This window comes from Strix aluco, chromosome 23 (assembly GCF_031877795.1).
Source record: "Strix aluco isolate bStrAlu1 chromosome 23, bStrAlu1.hap1, whole genome shotgun sequence".
NCBI classification, from domain to species: domain Eukaryota; kingdom Metazoa; phylum Chordata; class Aves; order Strigiformes; family Strigidae; genus Strix; species Strix aluco.
Window position 1 is genome coordinate 1,111,506 of NC_133953.1, and position 26,750 is coordinate 1,138,255.

A 26,750-nucleotide genomic window follows, 5' to 3' on the forward strand; every position below is an offset into this window, starting at 1 on the left:
CCTGGAGGAGCAGCTCCTCGTCTGCTCAGCACGACGACTTCACCTCATTGCTTTCATCCCGCTGCCATGCAGCTGGGGTGGGTCACGAGCAGGTACCTGCCCAGCGCTGGGGCTTGGTGGACAAACAGCAGCTCGTGAAGCCGGAAAATACTGTGAGAGCGAGCACAAAGATGAGGGTGGTGGAGAACTATGCAGAAAATATTAAGATGTGCTCCGTGTGAACTCAAAGGTGGGCTGGAAGCGAGCTCTTTCATGTGTACCAGCTCTGACTTTCTTCTAAGCTCAGGTAGGCAAAAGGAGTCTCAGCGCACACTCTGCACAGTCTGCCACTGCACACACCCACCGTTCAAATCCCCCCTTCGCTCTGGAGTGCCCAGAGGAGCAGAGCTGGCAGAGGCTCTGGAGCACGACCTCCACCCACCCCGGGGGTTCTCTGCCTGCAACCAGCCCCCAGCCTGGACCCTCCTCCCGAGCGCAGCCCCTGAGCAAACGCTGCCTTCCTCCAGGCAGTGGCCTCTACAAACCGGGGGGAATCCAGAAAACCCTGCAAGCCGGAGGTCAGAAGAGGGGCACTCCGTAGCCACACCCACCACACGTAGCGCACCAGCTGGTTAGCAGAGGAGAAACTATGCAAAAGCTTCTATGAAAATGTTAGCAAGGACACGGTTAGTGTTTTCACGGATGGAGACAGTACAAGCATATTCTACCCACCGCCTAGTACGTGTCTGGAGCAGACAAAGAGACCAGAAGTTTCCAGCCTGCTATCTAACAAACCCTTCCTTACTGGAGCAGACTATTTCAAGGCCTACTGTTTAAAATCAGAAGCTGGAGGGACCCATATTTCCAGCAAGCTCACTTTGTGTAAGGCATCAGAGTTGGATGTTTACTGCATGTCTTGATACAAAAGCTGCACTGACACCCAAGGCCACAGCTGAGATCTTCCTCCCTCTGCCCCTCGGCAGGGAGGGGCGAATCGCTGCGCACTCCTCTGGCAGGTTAGTGTGGATCGCATGCTGGTGCACACTAAGCAAAGGAATTCAGCGTTTCAGAGTTGCTGGAGAACCTACTGCTCGATTAGCCAACATTTCGGGGGGATCCAGCTTTGTGGGCACCGAGGAGTGTCAGAGGAGTCATTGCCTACAGCAATCAACACCCACAAGAACAAGAGAAAGCTCAAGCCTTCGCTGGAACCAACACTGTCACCTGTGACGAGGCTGCTCGTGGTTTAATTGAGCTGTGGAACACCACAGGGTGAGCCCCGTGGAGGTGTAAGGGCAAATGTTAACAGATGGGGAGTTACCTCTGCACAGCTTCCTGATCCGGCTCCCCGTCGGAGCTCTCCTCGTCCACGGGGGTGACGGCGGGCACAGCCTGCAGAGAGAGAAGCCGCAGGTTCCCAAGGGCGGCCGGCGCGGGCCCCCCCGCACAGCGGACACCCAACCTTCCCAGACGAGCTGTCACAAGGACGGACGTCAGCTCTGCCGCCCCGAGGACCCTCGGCCAAGAAGCCCTTTGACATCCCCTCCCCAGAACCGCCTGTACGAGGCTGCTGCTTCTTCTGGCGCTACCAGGAAAATTCACTGATACAGATGCATCAAGGAAGAAAGAATGTGCATCAGTGCCCAGGAGGGACATTTTAGTTTTCTCTATTAGAATAGAATCCCAGAATCATCCAGGCTGGAAAAGCCCTTGAAGCTCCTCCAGTCTGACCATGAACCTCACCCTGACCGTTCCCAACTCCACCAGATCCCTCAGCACTGGGTCAACCCGACTCTTCAACCCCTCCAGGGATGGGGACTCCCCCCCTGCCCTGGGCAGCCCATTCCAACGCCCAACAGCCCCTTCTGGAAAGAAATCCTTCCTAAGAGCCAGTCTGACCCTGCCCTGGCACAGCTTGAGGCCATTCCCTCTTGTCCTGGCGCTGGTTCCTTGGCTCAAGAGACTCATCCCCCCTCTCTGCACCCTCCTTTCAGGGAGTTGGAGAGGGCCAGGAGGTCTCCCCTCAGCCTCCTCTTCTCCAGACTAAACCCCCCCAGTTCCCTCAGCCGCTCCCCATCAGACCTGTGCTCCAGACCCTGCACCAGCTCCGTTGCCCTTCTCTGGACACGCTCGAGTCATTCAATGGCCTTTTTGGGGTGAGGGGCCCAAAACTGAACCCGCTCATCGAGGGGCGGCCTCACCAGTGCCGAGCACAGGGGTCAGATCCCTTCCCTGTCCCTGTCCCTCAGATCAGCAAAGTAGTAAAGCAGCCGTTAAAAAGTTCCCAAACGCTCTGTCAGCTCCGGAGAGGAACGCCATCCCAGCAGCCCTTCCGCAAGGGGACAGAGCTCCGGAGTGGGGGGACCTTTGGGAGGTGGCAGGCACCCCCCCAGCAGCGCTTCTGGAGCTCCTGCTGCCCTGACCTGGAGGCAGCCGCCTCTGCCCGCGGGAGCAGGGATTTCTAAGCAGCCACCAAGGCTCCTCCTCCCTTCTGCTACTTACTGGCGTCATGGTGACGAGCGGAGAGGGACCTCGCGGGCGCTTCAGCAGTTGCTGGGCGTGCAGCTGGATGTTGGCCCCGCCGTCCGAGGCGCGGCGGCCCAGCGGGCCCATGCCGTTCAGCAGCTGCAGCGTGGGGGGCTGCAGCAGGGACTGCTCCTGCCAAGCACAGACAGCGCCGTTACCCACCCCGCAGCGCGTCCTCCCGGCTGCCGGGGCCAAACCCCGGCGCTGGCACGAGAGGAGACAAGAGGAGACAAGCCTTCCGGCTTCAGGAGAAGGAGCATCACAACGTCCCCGAGCTGGCGCGGGGCAGAGAGGGGCAGCGGCGGTGGAACCGCAGGGTTTAACTCCCCGCGTCCCCGCGCTCTGCTTCGGCTGCAACCCGCAGCCCCAAAGCCAGGCAGCGCAGGCCTATCTCTCCCCAGCCCATTAATTAATTTCATCCTGCTCTCTCAGTTTTAAGGAACCAACTAGAATCACACCAAAAGAGACAGTGAGAGGGGAAACCTCGAAGCTTCTGGAGCCCAGGGAAGCGGCAGAGAGCGAGCGCGAGCGCCTGGGGCGGTACCTTGTACTCCAGCTGACCCGTGGGCTGCAGGTTCTGCCGAGGCAGCACGTTGTGCATGAAGTTCACGTTGGGGGTCACCTGCAGGAACGGGGCCTGGGGAGTGACGCGGGGGAAGCCAGGCAGCAGCTTCTGCAGATCTTCCATGACCTCCGTCCTGTGCAATCACATTCGGAGAGGTCAATCAGCAACCATGGAAGAGAACCACCCCCAGGCCCGGCGCACTCCGCTTCCCTTCACAACAAGGCTTCTTACTGCTTGGGAAAATGGTCACAGAGAGCAGCCAAGCCACTCCTTGGTTTTCATTTGTCCCTTTTTCCCCTCCGAGTTGAGATTTCCCAGAAGAAGCTCTTTGCATTAGCCTCAACTAATCACAAGTTCACAAAGCCTTCCCCTAGCACGTGACGGCAGGACAGCTTGGGGGGAAACTGCCCAGCGCATGCGAACACCACTACAGCTCACCCAGAGCTCATCGGGGGGAGGAGGAAAGTGCCTCATCCTCAGCTGAAACACTAACCAGGTTGTACAATGGGACTAGGACGTTTAGAAGAACACTTCTGCGAAAGAGACACCTTGAATTTCTTTCCCCATCTAGCAAAAAGCAAGTTTGGGGGAATAACCCCAAGCCACGCACGGCAGGAGCAGGAAAGCAAAGGTCTGACAGTGGCTGCGATACCGATCCAGGCGCTCATCACCACCTGGCTGGGGTGAAGCCGAGACCCAGGACCGAGGGCCACGCTGTGAAGTGCATTTGCCAGCCCAAAGCTGGAGACCAATGCCAAAAAGTATCAACTCGCACACGGCACAGAGCCCAGGAGTCCCCTCGAGGCATTAGCCTCCCATCTGCCAGCATAGCACATGAATAAAGCTGCGACGTGTCAGAAGGCCCAAGGTCACATGCTGGGAGTAAATCCTCAGGTTCCCCTCAGCCTCCCTCAGGGAGTACAAGTACTAACAGTACTAACAGTACTAACCGTGGGTCAGCCACTCCAACCGTGTGCCTTCTCATGGAGAGGTAACGGACCAGCGCTTCAGGCGACGGCTCCTCCCCCTCGTCACTGTCCAAGTTCATGGTTCCGTCGGTCTGGGCAGGCAGAACGTCGGAGATGGTGAAACACCCCGCGAGGATCCAGCCCAGGGCTCCAGTGCGAGCCCGGGAAAAGAACTTGCAGGGGTCAGCAAGGGGTGCACCTCACCTCCACAATCTGGTTCTCGGGGTTGATGAGCTGGACTTGGGGCACGTTGATGCTCATGGTGTTGCCGGTCTGCTCCGTCTGCTGAGCAGAGAGATCAGTGTCAGGAGACACGGACTGTCTCTGACAGCCCCGCCACAACGCTGCTGGATTAACTCCAGCGCCCAGGCCCGAGCAGCTGGGCCCAGGGCGGCTACCCTGGACCAGGGAAGATCTGTTTGCTCTTCATTCTCAAGGGGCTGCCTCACTTCCCCTCCTCCCCGCTGCCAGGCAGGGTCAGCACCTCTTCTGCTTCCCTTATGACCTGGCCTCTCAGAGCAAACCCCCATTTCTCGACAGCAGCACAAACGGACGAGGCAGCAGCGCGTCGCAGGCCCGTGTGTGAACTCTGGCTGCCAGCAGCCCCCTCACGCTGCCTCCTCCTCCTCCCTAAGCTGACCCATGACTTCGTCCGAAGGGAACGCGCTAAGCTGGCAGCCAACGAACAAACCGTTCCTAACCTCGGGGTTAGGGCACCCCAACCATACACAGAGTTCTTGGGCCATGAACGTTTGGACGCTGCTGCTGGGACGGGGACGTCCGTGAGCCGGTCCGAGTTGAGCCGGGCCGGGCCTGGCTGCCCTGCCAGGGCTGGACAGATGCTGCGGGCGGGATCTACCTGGATGGTCGCAGAGGCGGGGAAGGTCACGGTCCGGGGCACGCTCGGAGACGCCGCGATGCGCAGATTCTTGTGTCTCTTCAGACGGTCGCAGAGCAGGCTGTAGATTGCGCTGTAGTGATCGTAAGCGTCGGCCCTTAATGACTAGAAGAGGAAAAAGCAGTCAGCTCTTTTTGCCAAGCGATAGGACACGCTCCACGCCGTGCTGAGGTTGCTCGGTTCGCAGAGGCAGCAAGCGAGCACCGCAGCCGCTGGCTCTCGACAGGAACAGGCGGGACGCGGCTCAGCCACGGCGTCTTACCTGAACCGTGCGCTCCTTGTCCAGCCCCATGTCCGCCATCGCCAGCAGCACGTCCTCGTTCAGCGGCTCCATCTGCCTCTCGGTCTTCAGGTGCTGACACTCGGCGATGAGCTGCAAGAGCACGACAGAGCCAAAAGCACGGCGGTGAGCCACAGCGCCCCGGGCTCCAGCTGCAAGCTGGCGTCAGCTCTGGAGGCTGATGGCACAGCGACGCAAGATCTAGCGCCTTAGGCTCTCAATGCCAAGTGGAAAGACACAAAAATATACACAGATGAGGAAAGCAAGACCAGGAGACACCGAATGCAGAAAGGCAGTGCACCAGCACTCGGAACGAGCCTTTGCAACAGCTGAAACAAACACGGTGGCCCGGCAGGCGCCGAGCAAGCCCCGCTTGCCCAGCGGCTCGCTGCTGCTTCTCACCCTGTCAAACTCTGCGTCGGCCTCCCCAAGCTTCATCCACTTGTGCTTGCAGATCTGCTCCATGGAGAGCCGCTTGCTGGGGTCCAGGACCAGCATGTGGCGGATCAGATGTTCACATTCTGCGAGGGAAGAGGGGGGCTGAGCACCCGCGGGGGAAGCCGGCTCCCGCAGCAGGCAGCCTCGCGCCGCGAGGGCGAAAGCGCTTCTCCACAGGGAGTCACCCACAGCAGGAACGTGCTTCTCCTGCTCCCGTCCCATCCCCGACACACCACTTTGCTGCAGACACCGGCTGGCACGCCCGTGCTAGGAGGGAAGGAAGCCACCCAGGCCACCAGGCCCATGTGCTGTTTGTCTGAGCTGGCACGGTCACCCTGTCCCTGCCAGCGCGGGCCGGGGGACACGACTGGCTTTGGGGGCTTGAAGGGCAAAGCAGCCTCTGAACTCTCCCCACCCGGCAACAGCTCACTATGGATGACTTCCCAGCGCTGTCACTGGGGGGACGCTGAGGCTCTCCCTGGCCTGGGGTGGGACCTAAGCTCGCGTTTTGGCAAGTGTTTTCTGCAGGAGAACCTCTGCCCCCAGCAAGGCGGCAGGTGAGGAAGGTTTCAGCTGGGAAATTCCACAGAGCCCGTGCAAAATCATTCCTTAAATTGAGAGGAGGCAACCAAGAACCTACACAGGGCTCATTCTTACGTGAAGTTGGTTTTATCTGAGAATTAATCACACTTGTCAAAACCAAGATTTGTTGCTAAAGCATTCAGAAGCGTTTTTGCAGAAACCGGACGTAGACATTCGTCTCTGAGGGGGCTGTTGCTGGAAATTCACGGGCCAAAATGCTGTAAAAAGCTTCTTGTCAAAAACAGGTAGGGTGAAAGCCTCCATATTCCTAAATCACCATTCCATTTTTAGCTTTCACATTTCCCAAAATTTAGAAAGAGTCTATCTTTGCTAACGTTTTTCTGTACTTTGCATAGCGATATACGTAAAAGCCGAGATTTTAAATAAGAGCGTTTTGGTTTCTAAATTCCAGATTCCGAACTATTTTAGCTTACACTACAAACCCCCAGCCAGCGGACAAGCTTCCCAGCATTCCACCTCGCTGGCACAGAACCCAACCGCGACGCTCTGATCTAAGCGCTCCCAAGAATCTGCAAGCAGAGACGGGGCCAGCGCCGGCTCGGGGCTGCCAGCGCGCTGCGGCCCGCGCGCCCCGTACCTGTGGACATGAAAAATGGAATGCGGAATTTCCCACTGAGCACCCGGGCCCGCAGGTTCTGCAGCGTGCTCCCGTCGAAGGGCAGAGCGCCGCACACCAGCACGTACAGCACCACGCCGAGGCTCTGCGTCCAAAACAAAGGGCACGGCAGGAACGTTAGCGGGACAGACCGGGAGACGGCAGTTAATTGCAGTTAATGTTGCTTAAACAGAATCAAGTAATAATAAAGAAGAAAAAGCAAATCCCGTTGGAACGGACCTTGTTGACATCTGAGTCCTGGGCCAGCTTAATTCCTCCTTCAAACTTGAAGCTTAATTTAGGCTTTGGGGCCTCAGGAGCCAGCGGACGCGGTGGCGGGTGGCTCTGGCCGACCCGTGCACCCCAACAGCTTCAGCTGCCCGGAGGCCGCTGTGACAGCGCGGCCATTGCGAGCCCAGCTCGGCCCAGCTCAGCCGCCCTTCCCTCCCGCTCCTCCGGCCGCGCGCCGAGGAGCCCCTCCCCAGTCTGCGCAAAAACCTCGCAGAGCAAGACTCGGCGTTTCCTCTTCCAGCTCTGCCAGATCAGGCCCTACCACCGTAAGTCCTCTGCCACCCAACAGCAGTGAGGTGAACCATATTTTGGGGAATTTAATCAAATTAAAACGCATTTCTGGGCAACCAGTAATTCTGGCACCATGCCTCCCAATGAAGAAAATGTGTGACACAGGAGCCAGAATACAATTTTATACTCATTTCTTTGAAAAATATTTTTTGCCACATCAGGGGTTTTCTCCAAGGCATGTACTGAATATTCAGGAAGCAAAGCCAAACAGAGCAAAAATTAGATCAATGTAAGAGAGAAAGTGGTTCATCACATACCCAAATGTCAACCTTTGGCCCATCGTACTCCTTTCCTTCGAAGAGCTCTGGAGCAGCATAGGGAGGGCTCCCACACCAGGTTTTAAGCAGCTGACCAGGTGTGAAGATGTTACTGAACCCAAAATCTGAAAGAACAAAGAGAAGCGATTAGAGGAAAACGATCCACTCCAACTGTCCTAAACAAATGGCATTTGAGTAATCCGCCAGTAAAGTCATGTACAATCCCCTAACGGAGAGCTGATACGCAGAGGTCAGAGAATCAAGAGGGCAGAAGAGGCAAGAAGAGGGAGAGCAAGGCTGGAGCCACCGGGACAGCGCGTGACGTCTCTCCGCACCAAGGCCAAAGACCACCAAGTATCGACAGCGGCAGGTCTGCTGCAGGCAGCATAAAGCACACCCTGTTCAAACAACCGGCTGCAAAATACCAGGCCGTAGGCCTGCCTTGCTACTACAACCCCCCTGCTTTAGCTCAGCAGAACACGAAGACCTTCCCAGAGGTCTGCTCCTGCTTTTCACCCACGTGATTTCCGTGCTGGAGTCAATACACCAGCAACCAGATCAACCAGGGCTGCTGCAAGTCAGGCGGATGGTTTGGCACGAGGCTGCCACCTTATAGTCAAGAAATCCCACGTAAATCTTGTGTGTTAGTTCCCAACCTTCAGCTTCTCCAACATCAAGTTTGACAACTTCACTGGGGCCAGGGCAGCTGCCTGCAAGGGCAGAACATGGACAAAGGGGAAAACAAGGGGAAATGGTGATTTTCCAGAAAGCACGACATGAGCTGGAAGCTTTGGTTATGGTGGGCAGCTCTACAAACCAAGTCAAATCATCTACCAACAGCAAACAACAAATCCTGAAAGAGAGATTAAAAGAAAGGTCTTCACCTTACAGGCAGCCAACCATGAGCTTACGTGGGCGCTAATGGCATTCTCTGCTAATTAACCTGCCACCCCCTGGCACACAGCTGGGACTTGCCCTGGAAAGAGTAAAGAAACCGAAGTCTGGATTCGAGAGAAGCGAGCTCTTTCTTACAAAAATAAAGGATCTTCACTAACAAATTCCCTCTTTTTTGCTTCAGTTGAATCAAAGCAAACAGAGAGTCAGAGGGGCGTCCCCACGTCCCGTGGAGGGGGTGTCCGTAGAAGCAAGCTCCGCCAGAAGGAGCAGGGCCACCAAGGTTATCTGCTCGCGGCCGTGCCCGCGCCTGTGCCAGAAGTGCCGGCAGGACAGGGGGTGACGCTGACGCGGGCGGACGTGCGCCTGCAGCAGCGAGGACGTTTCTCGTGGCATCGGCGCCACCGCAGATCCTCCCGGCGGGCTGCGGCGAGAAGCGCTGGAGAAAACAAGGAGGGCCAGCAATACCCCGCTTGCAAATTCTGACTGATTAAACCAAAAAGCATCATGGCAAAAATACACAGGACAGCTGCAGGAAGTGAAAATCTCTTAGCAAGAGCTTAAGATCAATTTTGACTCTGGCACTGGTCAGAACTGCAGCGTGTCTGGGATGACGCACGGCTGACTGCCCACCTGCCAGTGAAACGCAGGATCCCGGCGCTGGGCAGGGAGAATTTGACTGACAGGGCGTGTTTTAATAGATGTACACAAATGGCAAAGGGTATCTGAGATGCGAAAGCACAAAAGTTTTTTCCCATTTCTTGAGATCAATACACATTAATCCTGAAGATCCATCTTTGCTTTTATCTGCTTGTTTCTCTTCCCAGTCTTTTATCCACGCTGTAAAAGGTAAGGACTTTGGTGTGTGTTCCTTAGCCATCAAGAAACATCTGTTTGCCTAAATCCTACAAAACTAAGGTTTGCCCTAACACATTCCGTCTTACCCTGCCGAAAGGAGAACGGCTGTCGTCCTTTAGACAAAAGCCCCTTGACACCAGCGCCCGGAGCTTCACCCCAAGTTCTGGGAGCGAGCGACCAGCGAGGCCAGCGCTGGCCAACGGCTCTGCGGGAGGCACAGAAAACCCCGCGGGCGCTCCGCAGGCAGCGCGCTAACAGAGCTCCGCGCTCCCGCCCGCCGGCGCCGCTCTCCTGACGGGAGTTTCCGTGACCTAATTTCAGGTGTCTCTCCTCTCCTCCTTCCAACGGCTTCCGCAGAGCTCAGCAGCCCACCTAGCACAGCTCAGCACCGCCGGCGCGGCTCCTGCTGGCTCAGCGCCGGGAGGGGACACCCGCCTCTCCTCCTTCCCACCCCGTCGCAGGGCCAACATTCGCGACGTGGAGATGGTTTATGCTCGTGAAGACGACCTGGTGCGGCGTGTTCCTGTGGAAGCACCTGGAGCACAGACAGCGCTGCTCAAACCCTGCCTCCAACCAGAGCACGGAGATGGTAAGCGTGCTTCAAAAGCATCACAGTATCAAAATAAGGCAGTTAAACACCCTTCGGGTTTTTACTGTTGGAAATGAAGTCATCTGAACTTCCAAAACACAAGCGCAGGCGGCCTTTGGAGGACTATTGCAGGGAAATAGGACACAGCTGCACATCGTCCTTCCCACCTCTGCAAGCTCACGGGCCACAAGTGCCTGAATTACGGCTACCAGAGCAGGCAGCGAGGACCGCAGCGCTCAATCAACTTCCATCTCCTAACAACAAAGCACTTGTACTCAAGTTCAGACGTAAACTCTTTCCGACTGTGCAAGAATACGCTGGTGTTTTAGTACTTCACACGCTTTGAGCAAATTATTCTGGTTTAGTTACTTTTATTTCCCCTTGTACATACACGAGGGGGCTTTGCAGCACTTTGGGAACCAACCGTATTTTCAAAGCAGGGAGCATCGCCCCGTGCAGCCCGGCACCAGCTCCAGCCCCGCGCGGGGCAGAGGGACGGGGCGTTCTGGCCCCGGGGTCCCGGCGCTGAGCCCTGCTCGACGGCAGCGCGCTGTGCGGCGAGGGCAGAGCCGGGCCGTGCCAGCTGGCAGCCGCCGCGGCCTCTGAACAGACACGCAGCAGCTGCCTCCTGCAACCTTCTCTGCTTCCCAAGAGCTGCAGGAGATTGGCCGCCGTGGAAACTTTACCCCTCTTTCACCTCGGGTTGAAATTAGCCCACGGGTTCACAGCTCTTTCCGACAGTGGAGGGGAGGTGGGCAGAGAGCACGGCCCCGCAGAGCCCCTCCTTGGCAAGCCGGGCGAGGGGCAGAGACACCACGAGCAGGGCCGGGGGCTCCTGCCGTCACCCCACGGCTGCCCCACGTTTCAGGGTGAGAAGCCTCTCCCTGCGAAGAGCTGCTGCCCTGCCCAGCGCTTCCCGGGCTCCGGGGGGAGCTGGATGGATCAGACTGTCCGTCCCGCACGCAGCGCTGCTCCCAGAACCCACCCGCGGGCCCGGGGGGAACAGCAGGCCCCCGAAGAAGTTAAGGGGCAGAATTTGAAAACCCCAAAGCAACAAACAACACCACAAAGTACAACTTCAATAAACTTTAAAAACTATGACAAGTCACCCCAGTCCAAGGAGACGTATAAATCCAAATCCCCAGGGAGCAGCCAGGTCTCATTCCACAAACGCACGCAGAGGGAAAAGGGCACTTCTAAAGAGCAAGGTGAAAGTCCCCATGATGTGATACAGGGAAGATATTTAAAAAGAAACATCTCTGGGCTACAAAGCAGCGGGCCCAGTCCCTCCCGTTTCCTCGGAGCAGAGCTCCAGGGAGCTGGCTTCAGTATCTGCACAACAGGGACTTCCATCCCCCGAAGGTGAAAGAGCAAGCAGCCTCTTGCGAGCGAACGCAGAGCAACGCATAGATCACATTCCTCTCTGAAACCGTACCCCGGGAAGGCCTGGGTATTTAGCAATAATCTCAACTCCTGGCTGAACTCTCGGCCTGGGAGCGTAAGTGAACACAGTGCCAGAAGCTACTGACTCAGACTCTGAGAAGGTACGCTGGAGAAAAAGCATCCATGGGAAAAATGAGAGCGAGGGTAACGGCGTTTGTGTCCTACTGTTTACGGAAAAATTGTAGAGTTGCAATCGATCAAAAAAAAAACCAACCCCCAAGCCCCAAAAGCACATTTGTAGTCACCATCGAGTGGGAACAGCAGCATTAACTCACTCCAAGGCCGCCACACTACCTGGCCAAGCGGCAGTTACTTAATAAACACCGAGTGCGGGAGGCAAAGCTGCACACGGAGGTCAGCTGGAACGTGCTAGAAAATCTGCGTCGGGGAGAGTCTGCAAACCTCCAAAAGCTGATGGAATTGTGCACGTTACCAAGGGCTGTGCACACGGGTCAGAAGAACTGCGGAGCTGTGGTCCCAGGCTCAGCTCCACGTGTGTGAGCTGACCCGCCAGGCTACCGCCGCTGCGGCTACCTGGCAGCTAAAGAGTGCCCGGACCCGCCCAGAGGAGCCTTCGAAGACACCCGAGATTTATCTACAGCTTCCATCAGCTGAATATTAAATGCATGACCAAGGAGGTTTGAGTTAGACACGGTTAAGGGGTTGAGTGATCCTCCGGCCTGTGGAGCAGGCCTTCGCGCAGTGCTGCAGTGTTTATTCTGGGAGGTCTGGTGTGAAAGAGATCAGTTGCTATCGCTTCTTTTTTCGCTCTTGGAACAATGGAAGAGCTGGTGTCAAGTTGTAAGTGATGAGTTATAGGGACAAAACTTAATACTTGGAAAATCCTATATCATAAATCAGCTTTTCCAGGCTAGTTTTCAAATCACTACATCTTCCTGCCAAGTAAAACACTACCACCACCAGGGTGGGAACTATCTTCTAGAGTCCATTCTGGGAGCAGAGATTTGGAAGGAAAATAGTTTCCAACTCCCTTAGATTAAAAAAAAAAAAGTTTCCACAATTTTCAGCCATTCACAGAGCTCGTCAGCATGCTCATGTGGACGTTTCTTTAGGAGATCCAGCCATCTCCCAGTTTCTACCTGGGTTAGTTTTTAACTTCTTTTTCTTTTTATTCGCCACGCTCCCCTGCGACACACAGATTAGATTTTACTCCATGAACACAAGATGGCCTCAAATCATCAGTGCATCTGTTTGCGTAAGACAGCTACCAGAAAGTGCCGCTCGAAGGGCTCCCGAAGAGCCTTTCTCGCAGGAGCTCCCTCACCTGCCACCAGCTCCTCCCCGGCCCAGCGCAGGGCACTTGCTGTCGCCCTTCTTCAGCCCGGAGGCTCTTACCCAGCGGCGGGAGGTAAAACCATCCTGCCCACGCTGTCAGGACGTGTCTCTCGGTGACTGCGCGCACGCGGTCCCGGGAAGCGCGAGCTCTCGGCCGGCCACGAAACGCTGCGCAGCGCCGGGCAGCTCAGGGCACCCAACCCCGAGGAAACACCGCGAACCGCTTGTACTTCAGCAGCAACACGGCTCTTACTCATCTTCTGCTCCCAGAACAGCCAAGAGCAGGTTGTCATCCTTGTGCCAAGGAGGACGTGGTTCATGCCGCTAATGTGTCCAGAGGACGTTTCATCAAGTCCTTCACTGCATCCTATTTCTTCCCCATTCCCTCCTCACAGCGCCAGGATGAGAGAAACCTAAGAAATTACTCATCGTTTTACTACAAACCAAATGTTAAACTCTAACACATAAGGATGGTACCTAAGAGAACAGTAACATGACAAACAAGACTCTCTCCTCTCTCCAACATGGCATCAAGCTAGAAGAGCTTTCCCCAACTCCCAATATTAAAATTGCTCAGACTGAAAAGTTTTGTAGCCCTAAGCGCTTTTTTTTTTTAAAAAAAAATCAAGTTACAAACCCTCGTAGAAGCCAACAAGCTCTCCACGGAAGTCTATTAGGAGAAAGGACAACCAAGTGCTTTCCAAACATGCTCTGCTATGCATTAGGCTCTAGAAGAATTAAATGGTAAGTACGAGCTCTTCCAATTCAAAATCCCGTGAAACAAGACGACCAGGACAGTACTAAATCCTCTTGTTTCAGTCAGTTGCTGTATAATCCCCCAAAGCTAAATAAAGTCAAGTCTAGTCAGCGCCTCACAGAGTTCCCAGGCAAGGCTCAATCTCAATACAGGAGGAGCACAGAGGTGCAGGCCTAGGAACTGCCCAAGGTTCCCCCCTCTGGAAGGGCAGGTGTCAGCAAAACCCCACGGCCCGGCAAAACCCTGGGAAGAGGCTGCAAGGGGCTGTTCACTCAGTAACTTCAGCTTCTCTCCCTGTGACGAGGGAAACACCCGAAGCACTGGGGCTGTTCTCTTGCTGTCGGACGGCGCAGTGAAGTGATTCCAGGAGTGCCGTTTCCCCTTCACTGCTCTATAAATGTTGTCAGCCCTATTTTTCCATTCTTTCTCTCTCACCTAGTCTGACCTTCTTCAAAGAAGTCCCAAACCGGCAGCAGGGCTCAAAACAAGGTCGATTTTTTCATATTAGTCTCGCCCATGATGGAGAGTACTGGAACAGTGCGGTATCTATAGCCGCATATCCGCCTAGGAAGCCAGAACTGCTCCTTTTTCTCCTCCTTTCATTTTGCACTACTTGAAGGGAGATATAAATCTCCTGGCTACAACCTGGCAGTTTCAGCTCTGGGCAGCAGGCCACACAGAAATCCAAAGCTTCCTTTAGCTGCACTGCACTTCCTTCTTTCTGAATACCTGGAAGCAGCCAATGCCTCCATTTATTAACTTCTGAGAGCAGCTGCCTTCCTCCCACACCGCTCGTCTGAGCTCACCTGCTATTTTGATGTTAAGGTTAGCATCCAGAAGGAGGTTTTCTGCCTTCAGATCTCTGTGGACGATATTACGACAGTGGCAGAAGTTGACAGCAGCCACTATTTGCTTGAACTTTCTCCGGGCTTCCTTCTCCGCCATACGACCGTGGGCCACCAAGTGATCTGCGAGGGACCAAGCGAAGAACAAAGTGGTTATTCACACGGGGAGCGCGGCCCGGACAGGGGCTTCTCGCGGGCTGGCGGCCAGCGAGGCCGAGGGTGGCGGCGGGGAGCACTCGCCAGGTTCCACCCCCAGACGGGGCCAGCGCTGGAGCCGCATGGGGACGGACCCGGGCCCACCGCTGCCACACCGGCCCTCGCCGGGGCTGCCTCCCGCTGGAAGGCTTTAAAACGATGAACCTTCCTCCATTTAGTTCCAGCTGATGGCGCTGCCTGGAAAATCAGAACTGTTTTGGGAAAAGCGTAAAGGTGTTAAAGCTTTTTCTACATCAAAATAAAACCCTTCCAGCCGTTTCCTTCAGTCAGTTACCAAGCCTCGTGCCCCATTACCTCAACAGTGAGAGGTGCAGGTTCATGGCCACACGTCATCCCTCCTTTCCTCTGATTTTTGACAGAAAATGTGTCTTTGATCTAACAAGCCTCACCAAAGGTACCTCTTTGTACTGGTGGTGAAGTCCCGGCTAGTCAGACGGCCAGCTTCTCAAGCTCAGCTTTCCAGCTGCACACCCACCAGCTGCAGGAAGCATCAAACATGGTCCCTCTCTGGAGGAAAAGCCACTGGCGACCTGACCGGAGCGAGCCCCGTGACGCTCGGCTGCAGCGCGCTGTGCATCGGCCCCGGCCCCGCGCTCTCCCTGCTGCTGGGGGGCACGGGGCGCTCGCAAGGCCCCTCCGGCCCCCCCCGGCCCACCAGCTCCCCTCCCAACTTGGCACTGACGCGCAGCTTCAGGGACGTTCCTACTTCTGCAACGCAACAGAAGGGCGTCACGCACGCGCTTCAGAACACACGCAGGGGTGTGGATGCTCGTGACCAGTCTCGGGGTACTCGCTACTGTTTTGGTGCAAAAACGTACTTGCAATATTCCACAATGCCTTTCACTACAAAAATGGAGCTCGCCTCTACTACGGAAATCTGAGTAGTCTAAAATATTCTGTTGAAAATCTATACTCTGACTGCTGCCAGCGAGGCTCTCGGTGGAAGCTAGCACTGCACACACGGACAGGAAAAGCCTCTCTACGAGATCACAAGGGCAGGCAGAGCGCAGCAACCCAACCGAAACCAATCCACTTCAAACCTGAAAGCACCAGGCTTACAGCAGCCACTCATCATCCTGTCCCGCAAGCGGGGATGGACAGACGGGGACAGGCAGCAGAAAGGGCAGAGGAAGGAGGAGAAAAAGTGTCCCCCTCCCTTGAAGCATCAGCAGAACAGGCAACAAAACTCTGCCAGGAAAGCGTAAAAGTCAAAGTAAGCAGCAGCTGAATTATGAAATACAAATATCACCCCTTCCTAATCTCTCTCTACACTATCAGCAAATCTAGGCAAAACTGATATAGTGTGGTAAGAGGTACAGGTAGGAAAAGTAGTTTGCAAGATTATGGAGCTGAGGAGAGTGCTACAAAAACCAGGAGAAGCCCGAGAAGGGTCCTGGAGAGCCCCAGTAACCACACGCCCTGACCCACACGCGGGGCCAGGAGGGCTCCCCAGTTTCCCCAATGCACAGCAAGAGCTTTGGAGAGGTTTGCATGAGCCCTCTCCCCTCTGGCGTGGGCCATGGAGTGGGCTAGCAGAGGCACTGGCAAGCCAAGCCCTGGGGTTTATCTCCTCGCCCATTTCAAGAGGCCGTTACTTCATTGCCGGGCCATCGAGTTGGCCTCCAGAGTTCTGGGAAAATAGGCTGAAGTGGTTCATTTCACTCCAGAAAGTCCATTAAACTGGAGGGCTTGAGAGAGATATCTGTTCTTGAAAATAATAAAAATAAATCACTTCTGAAGGTTTCTCATCAGGTGGTTGTATTTTTTCCAGTCACCCATTAATTAAAATACCTGCGACATAATTGACTTGCAGTAAATACTAATTACCAAGATCCATCAAAGCAGTTCTGCTGGCTGCTGGCTGCACAGCAACCTACTGCTCCGCGTTCGACTACTCGTGTTGTGCAACAGAGTCAAGTTGTTTTTCAAAGACCTTGACAATTAAGTTTTATTCATCGGATAAAGTTATTCCATGAGCAAATCCAAACCGGGGCTGGGGGAGGAAATCCATCGCCAATTCCAACATGACCCTCAATTCACTTGCTAGGAAAAGCAAAATTTACGATCTCAAATAGCCCCATCATATTTCATTAAGTCATCTGCACGGTCATAAATTTTTTACTCTAAGGAGCTGGGAGACTGACAAGCAGAGGTAAGCAAGGGCCCGCTCTGATTTAAGCATTACCACCCATCAACAGATAGCAGCTCAGCTCCTAAACAAGTCAAGGTCGTTCACACCTCTCCTGCCAATAGAGCCAGCGCTCCTAAAGCGCAAGGCTGCCATCCCAACATTTTTGAAAAGATTCTCCCGCAGGCAAGAAATCAAATGCAGCTACTGCAGCAGGCGCCAAGGCTCTCCTAAGCACGTTTTTGCCCAAACCAGGTTGACCCGTCCCCGCGCGCAGACGGCGATGGGCGCCCTTCAGGCTCGCCCTCAGCAGCTGCCCCGCCAGGCGTCCGCTCACACAGAAAACTCTGCTGCCCCTTTTATTCCTCAGTCCTGCTTCGGCTGCGGAAAAAATCCTTTTAAGTTAGGCGTGAAATTTCACTTTTCATGAAGAACTGTGAGTGGAGGCCGGTCCCCAAGCTCTGCACGTAGGCACAGCACTCGGAGACCGCTGACATTTCTGCACGAGCTCCAGAGGAAGGACAGAAACAATGAAGCTACAGAATACTTCACATACCACCAAGGGCAACTGTATGCCAAAATTAACCGTTGCAAGCTTAGTCTGCAGAAACCTCTCGTGCAGCGGAGGTTACAGCCGTGACCTGCATGTCCAGCTGGGAGCCCGCACGCCGGTCTCCTGCGCCCCAAGTGCGGAGGCACAGGCTGGCCGCTGGGTCGCACAGACGTCAGCGTGATCTTCGGAGCGGCACAGACAGACGGCGTCGCTCCTTTGAGGGTTTTCCAGAGAGGAAGGAACGCATGATTTCGTTTCACAATCCTTAAAAACGTCCGTCGCTGATCTCTGTGCTGATATGAAGCACCTGATGCTGCTCTCGGCATTAAAAAAACAGTAAAATCCTACACTGGAGAATAAGCATCTTCTGGTTAAGACACAGGACCGATACCCAAGTTTCCACTTTTTGCCTCGGGACAGACGCCTTGCGCTTTCTGTCTGGGAAGGAAACGCTGCTTCAGCTTCACGTCTCCTCTGTGTGGCGGGTTAAGCCCTGGTTCCAGCATATTTGGTGACCTTGTGATCTCAGAAGCATCCTGACCTTCTCGAGATGTACCACGTCGCTCAACGCGCCTGTCAGCTCCTGCTCAGAGAGCTCAGGACGAGCAGGCAGGAGGTGGGAGGCAGGGCAGGGACAGAGGCCTGCTAACCACATTAACCAGACCATAATTTTGCCAAGTTCGCTGACATTTTCTGTTAATCAACCAAGTACCCATATCCTTGTCCACGAGGACTGCAGCTTATTTCCAGTAAACAGCTGAAATCAAACCAGACCTTTAGACTATTTTCTGTCTGGCCTCCCAAGAAGGACACTAGAGGGACCTGGAACAAAGAGCACCCTGTGTTTAAAAGGAGACGTTCATTTGTTCGTAATGTCAAACCAGCAGCCCAACCACACGCAAAACACGCACAGGGACAAAAATAACAATTTACATTTTGCTGCTTAAGCCCACAGCAAAAGCAAGTCTCTTCCCTGATCCCCGTGCTCCGCTACACAAACAAAGCAAATTATCCAAACGTTTCCAGTAAGGGATGAACCAGACACTTACGGCCCGGCGTGGCCACTGCAGGAGCCGTCAGCCCTCGGCCCGGAGATTCGGCTAACCGGGCAGGAAAGCTTATCCTTCGTAACATCCTTCGCGAAATCCTGGGTAAGCCCCAGCTTCCGCCTGCTGCAGGACACCACGGGAGAGCCGGAGCGGGTGCGAAGCCAGCCCACGCTGCGACAGACTTTCTCTCCACAACATGAGGACGTGAGATTCTTCAGTTCTGGAGATGCTAACGACGGCAAGGAAGCCTTCCCAAAACGGCTTGCTGTTTCCTCCCTAGAAATTGCTTCCGCTGTTAGAACAAAGTCTTAAGGGCTCCTCAGGAAACTCTGATTACAAAAAGCCGAGACTTTAGTTTCCCCCTCTCTGCTCTAACACCGAGGGCGCACAGGGCCTCGTGCAGTGCCTGAAAACGCTCAAAACCAGGTAGTGGGGGCACAACCTCCTGGCTCCGCTCTGGAAAAGTGTCACAGCTGTTACATAACTGGCTGCTCCCGGCTATCAACGAGGATAAAACGCTGGGCAGCGTTATGGAAATTAGCCACGCTAACGAGCCGAGTTTACTACAGCATAAAGTATTTTGGAAAGCAATTAGATTTTCACTTCGCCTCACATAGAAGGCTATTTTTGTAACTAAGAGAATTCATTCCAAGTTCATATATGAGCTTGGACATCATTCTGGTTTTAAAAAAGATGGGCCCACCTCTGCCAGATTCAACAGAAGAGGGGCAAAAAGTAAAAGGTGATTTCTAGTCTTCTGCAGCGATCCACACACAAGCAAACTCTAACACACACTCAAGTGATTTAGCTGCAGTTACGGCTTGCTGCACCGGGCAAGGTGACTTTCACAAGCCTTCATGACTGCTGGTGTCCAGCACCGCAATCCGTGTTTGAGGAAACAACTGGACGACTCAGCTGAAGTCAGGTTTTTCAGCAGGCGTTCCCCACTCTCCAGACATCGGCTGCTACTTGCTTCTTCCTTCAGCTGCCACTTTCTCCGAGAAGAAATCCAAAGGACAGGGACAACGTTGAGAAGAGGGCATGACAACCATCCACGAAGGTGCTGAAGGACTGGTATTATAGTTACTGGAAACCAGCATTGGTCAGCTCAAGTTGTCTTCTTTTCCTTAATTTGGGGCTTTTCTTGCTTCACTATGACAACGTGGTCTCAGTTCCGGCAGAGTGAGAGCCTCTGCCATCCAAAGCGAATCTCCTGCAGTGGCTGACCAGGACCAAAGGGAGAGCGTTTCCATCTGGCTGACAGGCCACACGTGCCCGTCCTCACGAGGACACTGCCTGCAAGCAGGTTTAAGGCAGCTCCCTTCAAGCATGAAGGATTTTCCCCCTTTTTCTGAAGCTCACGTTGGCTAAGCTAGTAAAAGCCAATCTTGCAAAATTCTGACTCTGTCACCTGGCACGATATTCCAGTGTGTAAGTAAACCTCTGCTTCTACAAGTTTCTTATTAGTCATGGCAATAAAACAAATTAATGAATCAGTCAACAGTTCTTGCAATTGTCTTGCACAGATACTTTTTTTTTCCCTTTAAAGAATAGCTTCTGTGGTCAAGAAAGCCCAGCCAAAACCTTGTTAGCAGACAAGGGAGTTTAAAATGGATGTAGCTAATGCACGCTAAGATAACATCAGATATGAAAACGATAAGAAAATACATAGTTTTGAGATCAAAATACTGCAGAACCACAGGACTGCCTGTTTCTTTGAAAGCTACTACAAACACCAACATTTCTGCTACATCAACAAGTTTCACACAACTTGCTGGGGAGCAAAGTATTCAGCAACACTTTAAAATCCGACTGGGTCACCAATTCCAACATCCTTAACCCCAAAGTCAGCGTAAGAGAGGGGCAGCACCACCTGTCAGTGAAACCCAAAGAAGAAACAGAGGTTATGGCAGTTATTTTTCCACCAAGTTGGTATCGCTTATTTCTTTACTCCTCTTGTCAATGGAAAGTTTTCCGGCTGAAGGGCATCTCTCAACTGAAACAAGAACGTGGCAGCTATTTTCAGTTTACTGTAGTTGACCAAGCGCATTATCTGATTAAAGAATGCAATAAATGTACTTACCAAATATTTCCCCTCCACTAGCATACTCTGTCACTAGATAAATCATCCTCTCCGTCTCCATAACCTGGACGCAAGGACAGAAAAGTGACAGATAAGGAGACCGCCGTGTGCAAAAAGAAACGTCACTAAAAAAGGTTTATTCTTTCTATAACACGTGCAACTGCTTTCATCAAATCAAAAATACTACCTTCCCGTGCTTTACAGAGCTATGCAAAGGAATGGACGGGAACTGGGGAAAGCGAGACTCAAAGAGCAGGTTTTAAACACTAAACCTGTAGCTACACACAACACTTCGCCTGCACCTTCCTCTCTTCTATTCCCCCCCCACTTTAGCGTTTGCTCCCCGGTCTCATCCTGTTCCAGCAGCCTGGGAGACTTCTCAGGGCTAGTTCACCTTTCTGATTAATCAGTCCATTGCAGGCACTAAAATAACCAGCACAAATTTGTCAAAGGGGGGATTATTCACTGACTTTCAAATGAGTCAAGACCCATCGGAAACCACCCAGAGCTCGGGCGTTGCTGTAGGAGTCTGTGCCTTTCAGTCAGGTAACACCGCACCTTCACCAGCTTTTAACACGCATTTTTAAGAGTCTGTTGGGATATTGGGGCCGAAGCAGCCCACCACGCCAAGGCCAGTGGTTTCTCCGACGGGATTTCCTTAGGGGGCCGGGCACGGTGCAGGCAAAGGCAGCGAGGGGCTGCGGGAGCGCTCGGCACAGCAGCGGGGCCGCTGCCCACGGCTCTCGGAAGCGCACGGCTGATTTCTGAGCACGGTTCTACAATCCTCAGGGAAACCAGCGCTCCAGAACGGCCTCAGAGGCCTGAACAACTTCTGGGAAGGGCCCTGTCAGGATGCAGAAGAGAAGCAAAGCACAGGGCGAGGCACTGTATGCTGACGACAGGCCTCAGCGACGGTTCTGACGCTCAGGAGGCAGCAGGTGAGGACGTACGATCACACCGCGCACACAAAAAGCAGCAAACGATGGCCTCCTGCCTGCAGCTTTGCTAAGGGTGCTCCGAGGGCTGTTCTGGGACCGGACTGTGTTTTGTGACCCGCCTTCGGGCAAGTACACGCTTGGGGTGTTTTCCAGAACTCGATGCTGTTCATTTAGCAGGCTTCACAGGTTTGTCAACGGCAAAACACACCGTCCGCGGCGCGGAGCCTCCGGTGCCAGGAACAACAGGTCCGTTTGGATACTCCGGGGGGCTGAGAAAAGGCCTGGAAGCACTTTGTGTTTGTTTTGGCTTTTCTCTGATTCAAAGACAAGCGAAAGTTCACCTTTTGACACTAAACACACCGTTAGCCCAACAGAGAGGCTACGTACGTGGAGCCCAACGCTGCTTGTTCTTACTGAGAATTAGGACTCAAATGTGTGGACTTCATGCTGTAAAGAACACAGGCCTGACGCAGACAACAGCAGCTGCTGAAACAGCTGGATGGCTCTCACTCGGAATGTTAAAACAAGAGCATAACTGAGATGAACCTCGGTTCTGCGCAACTGTCACAGGGCGAGATCTACAGCTCCCACCTAACGGTGAGACTCCACGTCCAGAAAACCCTTAGGTGGATATTCTTAAGCGCAGTTCCGTTTCCAGACGGAATCTCTTGCATTATAAGCTACTGTCACTATAGACACTTCCTCCTTTTTCACTTACACCTTTAAGTTTTATAAGATCAAAGAAATGTGGTTTTTAAACTCAGATTCCTGGTGAAAAGCTGTGGAAGGCTCTGAATTCCCCACTCCAGGTTTTAGTAGTTTTTCTCTAAAAATAAATGCCACTCGAAGTACCCAGAAAGAAGGGCCACGTGAAACACGCTCCGCAGTGGGTACTCTCTTCTCACCTCAGCAAAGCTGAGCCACAAGCGTCACCTGTCCAGTATCACATCAAAAGCTTTAGACGGAATAAAACAAGTTGAAAAAGGGGTTTTTGGCTCAAAAAAAAAAGCTCTAAGGAGCCAGTTCACAAAGAAGCATTCCTTAAGTTCCTTAAAAATGCCACAATTCTGCAGTGTCTGCTGTAAGCATCTCACCCTTGGCCGTTTGGCCAGAACAGCTAAACATTAACCTCTGTCACTTCTCAGTTTTAACCCTTTGGAGTCCAGTAAACGCTCCTACCTATCAGGCACCGACGAGAAGCAGAGTGGGCTTGAACGGACAAGAGTTGGTTCTAGGGAACGGCAACTTCTGCTGCAGGTTAGCACAACTTCTCCCTTCAAACACTCCATTCCAAAAGGAAATAACCCCAGTGTCTTTCCCGCAGGATTTTGAGTCTCTCCCATCCAAGTCAGGCAGCCACAGAGATAACCCCTCCTGCACCTGCACGCTGCCCCAGAGGCAGGGCCCTCCTCCGCTTCGTGCGCCAGCCCAAAGAGCTGACTTCGCACCCGCAGCTTGGGTGGAAGCCCCCTCCGTTCCCTGCCAGCCCTCGGGCGGGCGCTGCCGGAGCCGAGGGCAGGTAGGTCTGGGTGGACCTGGCAGGCAGCGCCAGCTCTGGCAGGCTCCGGGGAAGGAGCCTTTGCCCCCAGCTTCCCAGAAGCGGGACCGCAAGCAGCCGAGCAGAGTTTGCACAGAGCTTTCCGCCACTCTGGTTGTAAGTCACTGCTCGAGCCCTTGCATCGGGAAGGCCCGGGGAGGGAGTTTTTCATCTGTCTGACAGCTCCCAAAGCAGCATTTAACATTTCGCCGAGGTGCGGGCTCCTTCATTCCTCCGCTCCCATCCCTCTGCCGTCTGCTTGTCTCTGGCCTGTGGCAGCTTCCTTGCTGTTCTGATTGACGGTGCAGTCGGAAGGGCACCACCAAATTCGTGCGTAAAAGGCAGCGCAGACGGATTCTGTCCCCGGTGGTTTTGTTTGCAGAGTAAAAATGCCAAACAAGCAGGAGAAAAAGTCTGCAAACAACATTCAAAAGCAGGTCTGCCGCTGCTATTGATCACCTTCCAGGAAAGCGCTGAGCAGATCAGCAAGTCCTCGGGGCCGCGGGGCAACCGGGCAGGGAGAGGAGAGCCGGGGGGCCGCGTGCTTTCAGTCCTGCTAGCGGGTGAGACTTACTCTCTCCCTTAAATTGAGAAGGGGAGCCCGCATCCGGTTTCAACTGGGAAACTGAAAAGCACACAATAGCCATAAACAAATGGCAAGAGGCCAGCCCACAGAGGAAGCGTGATCTCCCAGAAAAGAGAAGGATTAGCCACACTTTCCCCCCCTGCCCCTCTAATCAAAGAGACCTTGAAAACATAAAGGACTTTCCCAGTATTTCACGTAGCAGAAAGGGAGGGATAACCCTAGAGAAAGCACAACTATAGAGCGTAAAGGGAAGCCCACTGCAGGGTGCTCCTACCTGGTACAACCTGATGATATGCGGGTGGCAAAGCATCTTCATGATCTGAACTTCTCTAAATATCTTCTTCAGGTTCTCTTCATCCAGCTGTGTCTTATCAATTATCTTGATAGCAACCTAGCAGAAGGGGAAAACAAAAGAGAGATTATTGACCCAACTGCATATCAGGAAAAGCATTTTTAAGAACAAATACCGCACAGAAGACCCTGCCTCACACAGGTACCCACTACTGCGCTGAAAAGCACACTATTTCTGAACTCCTGCCTGTATTTCAAAGCGAGCCCAAACATTTGTTTTGCTTGCCCGCAGGAACCGGTTTCTCAGATCTCACCAGCCAGCTCTGCTCTTCAGCCTGGCCGCTGCCGTGTTCCCTTACCGCTGGGGATGCGCCCGAAGAGCAGTCTGAGAGCTGCACCGTGTTGGCATCAGGGCAGCGAGGGGGATGGAGAAGTTGCCAGGCGGCGACCTGGAGGGGAAATGGCTTTGGGGGATGGAAATCCGGATGCAAGTGGAAAGGACTCTGCTGCCCCTCCCAGCCAACGCCCCACTACAACAGGGCTGATCAATATGAGCAGGGACAAGAATGGGGGGGGTTCAGGCTTCTAACAATTGAGGTATTTATTTATCTATTTCAAAACAGAAGTGCTCCCTAACGCTACTCCAACAGAGTTTAAACAAGTCTAAGTGCTTCCAGTCAGGTGCTCTCCAGCCTCGAAGACTTCCTCCTCGCTCCTCTTCCCTCCACCCTCCCTGGCGCTGGCAGCTCCCAGCGCTTTCAGGCACGGACAGCAAAGCCATCAGACTGTGAACGGGGAGACTCTGCTGTGCTAAAGAGTACCTCCCCTCAAGTCCGCTGTAAGAAAGCAATTTGTTTCATCCAACACGCGCAGATAACGAGGAAGAGTCTTTTCCAGAAGGCCTGACTCAGCAGGGGAGACAAGGCAGCACTCTCAGCCAGCGTGAGACGTTGCTGGAGCAAACAGCTGAGAGAAAAGGCTGCTCTTACCAGCAGAGGAACATTTGCGCTGCTGCTTCTAAATCAGATTTCAGCCTTGAGTTAATAAGTACCTTCCTCCCCCCAAGAAACATCAGTGCGAGCGAGTAGCTACAGCATGCCAGCCTAGTTCGAGATTTGTGGGCTGAATTAACATCCACCAGCAGGTTTTCTCGCGTCGAGATGGCACGCTCCCTGGGAAAAGAACCGCTTCTACAAATCTTCCCCTGGTTGCTTTGCTAAAGCATAATTTACAAAAGTTCTGTCAAGGAAGACTGCAGAATCATGCAAAGACATGGGGAAGGGCATGCAAAGCAGCACTGCGGTAAAAACCGCTGATGGTGCACAGCCTGAAGGATTTGACCCAGGAGCCCAAGCCCAATGACATCAATGCTTGTGACAGACTCCAGCATTCGCTGGGGACGGGGACACGTGCTCCGCACACAGCGGCGTGCCATGTCCACGGACAAAAAACCGCAGCGGCACACGATCCAAAACACATGCGCTTCTCCTCTGGTGCCAAACCCCAAGTGCAGTGCTAAAGGGTGCTCTGACAGGCATGGTGCCCTTTGGAGAAAAACAAACAAACAAAGGGAGCTTTAGCATGTTTAAGGGAACAGTCTGAAGCACACAAAAACTAGGCGCCGCATTTTATGATAAAATCCTCGCCAGGGGAATAACTGCCCTGCATGTAAGCAGAACCCAGCAGAATCCCGAAAAGGCACCAAGCACAATAAGCTGTTTCTTTCATTTGAAACCTTTAATTCAGAGTCCAGGAACGATTCCAGACTTCTAAGTCACTGAGCATGCTTCCTACAGCAAGACCAGGAGCTGGAAGGCAGCCAGGCCTGGCACGCAGCACCAGAAGCTGCTGGCAGCAGCGGGGCTAGAGGCGAGAGGCAAGGTGAAACGGCAGAGTCGGGCCCCGCTCCGGGAGGCTGCCCAGCGGTGATTAACGGGGTGACGAGCCGCCGCTGTCCGGGGCTGGGCTGGGCTGGGCTGGCAGCCCTGCGGGCCGCGGCTCCTCCTCGCTGAGCAGCAGCCGGGTGAGGAGCGCAAGTGCCATTGGCCACGGTTCCGGCAGATCTGCACCGCGCAGTGTCAAGGACAACGCTCAGGAGTGGACTGGAAGAGCTAAGAGAGCCAGAGGGGGATTGGAAAGTGCTCACTGCACGCTTTTCACCGAGGATTTTCCCCGCAAGAACGAGCTTTTGTAAAGCTTAAACCAATAGATAGATAAAAAAAAGCTAAGAGAAGCTTCCTCAAAGAGTGAAGCCAAGATGTCTACCGGGAGACGTGAGTCATTTTCAGGCACAAATACGTAAATGAAAATCCACAGATCTGGAGTATTCCGAAGCTCCTTACTCATTTCCCAGCTCTATATTTGCTCTACGGAAATCTCATTTCCCAGCTTAATTATATGGCTTGAGTTGACACTCTTGGCCAAGTTCAAGGTATGCAGAACATCTGATTGAATGCATCTTGGTCAGTAGGGCCAGACAAAACAGAAGAACTGAATTGCTCTGGTTTTCTCCCCGATAACGCAGGCAGGGAGAACCAGGCTGCCCCCTCTGCCGCCCGCCTGCCCCACGCTCGTCACCTTGCTACGCTGTGGGCTTCACAGGCGGTGCCCTGCAACTCCACACCCGCCAGACACGCAACACCCGCATCGGGAGCAGAGGAACGCCAACGCCAGCCGGAAGACTGCTTGGGAAGGATCTTACCGTGAGCTGGGCCAAACCTAAACCCACCCTCAAAAGTTACAAGGAGGAGAGAGCTGGCATTTCTGAAGGGGTTTCTTCAAAATGTTTTCATTCCATTCAAATGCCTCCAGCAACTGATGTAACCTAAAAGGTAAAAGTCTCCTGAAAAAGCCTGGGGAAACCACCCAGTGCTCCAGTTTCAGGAAATTCAGAGCTTCCTCACGAATGTGTGAGGGTGGAAGTAGGAAATCCCCTCCGCGCTCGCTGCAGAAGGGAAAGTGCAGGGAATTTTGGGGGGGCGGCGGAGGTACTTTAT

The 26,750-nt window shown here is 53.7% G+C and overlaps 1 protein-coding gene across 7 annotated transcripts in view; it reads right to left on the reverse strand.

Moving 5' to 3' along the window:
• The window catches only part of SIK3 (SIK family kinase 3), an 84,104-nt gene that overhangs the window by 15,569 nt on the left and 41,785 nt on the right, over positions 1-26,750 (reverse strand). For 3 of the 7 annotated variants that reach the window (XM_074848884.1, XM_074848883.1, XM_074848880.1), the window contains exons 2-14: positions 23,738-23,854; positions 20,403-20,466; positions 14,335-14,496; positions 7,692-7,816; positions 6,835-6,958; positions 5,619-5,737; positions 5,199-5,309; positions 4,898-5,041; positions 4,243-4,323; positions 4,021-4,130; positions 3,050-3,203; positions 2,482-2,637; positions 1,301-1,371 (exon numbers count right to left, since the gene is read on the reverse strand). In XM_074848884.1, coding sequence (XP_074704985.1) covers positions 1,301-1,371; positions 2,482-2,637; positions 3,050-3,203; positions 4,021-4,130; positions 4,243-4,323; positions 4,898-5,041; positions 5,199-5,309; positions 5,619-5,737; positions 6,835-6,958; positions 7,692-7,816; positions 14,335-14,496; positions 20,403-20,466; positions 23,738-23,779 — 1,463 coding nt within the window. In that variant the 5' untranslated portion in view covers positions 23,780-23,854. Of the gene's footprint in view, positions 1-1,300; positions 1,372-2,481; positions 2,638-3,049; positions 3,204-4,020; positions 4,131-4,242; positions 4,324-4,897; positions 5,042-5,198; positions 5,310-5,618; positions 5,738-6,834; positions 6,959-7,691; positions 7,817-14,334; positions 14,497-20,402; positions 20,467-22,519; positions 23,503-23,737; positions 23,855-26,750 lie in introns of those variants that run through there. The other 4 variants (XM_074848886.1, XM_074848885.1, XM_074848881.1 and 1 more) reach the window with 3 other exon arrangements.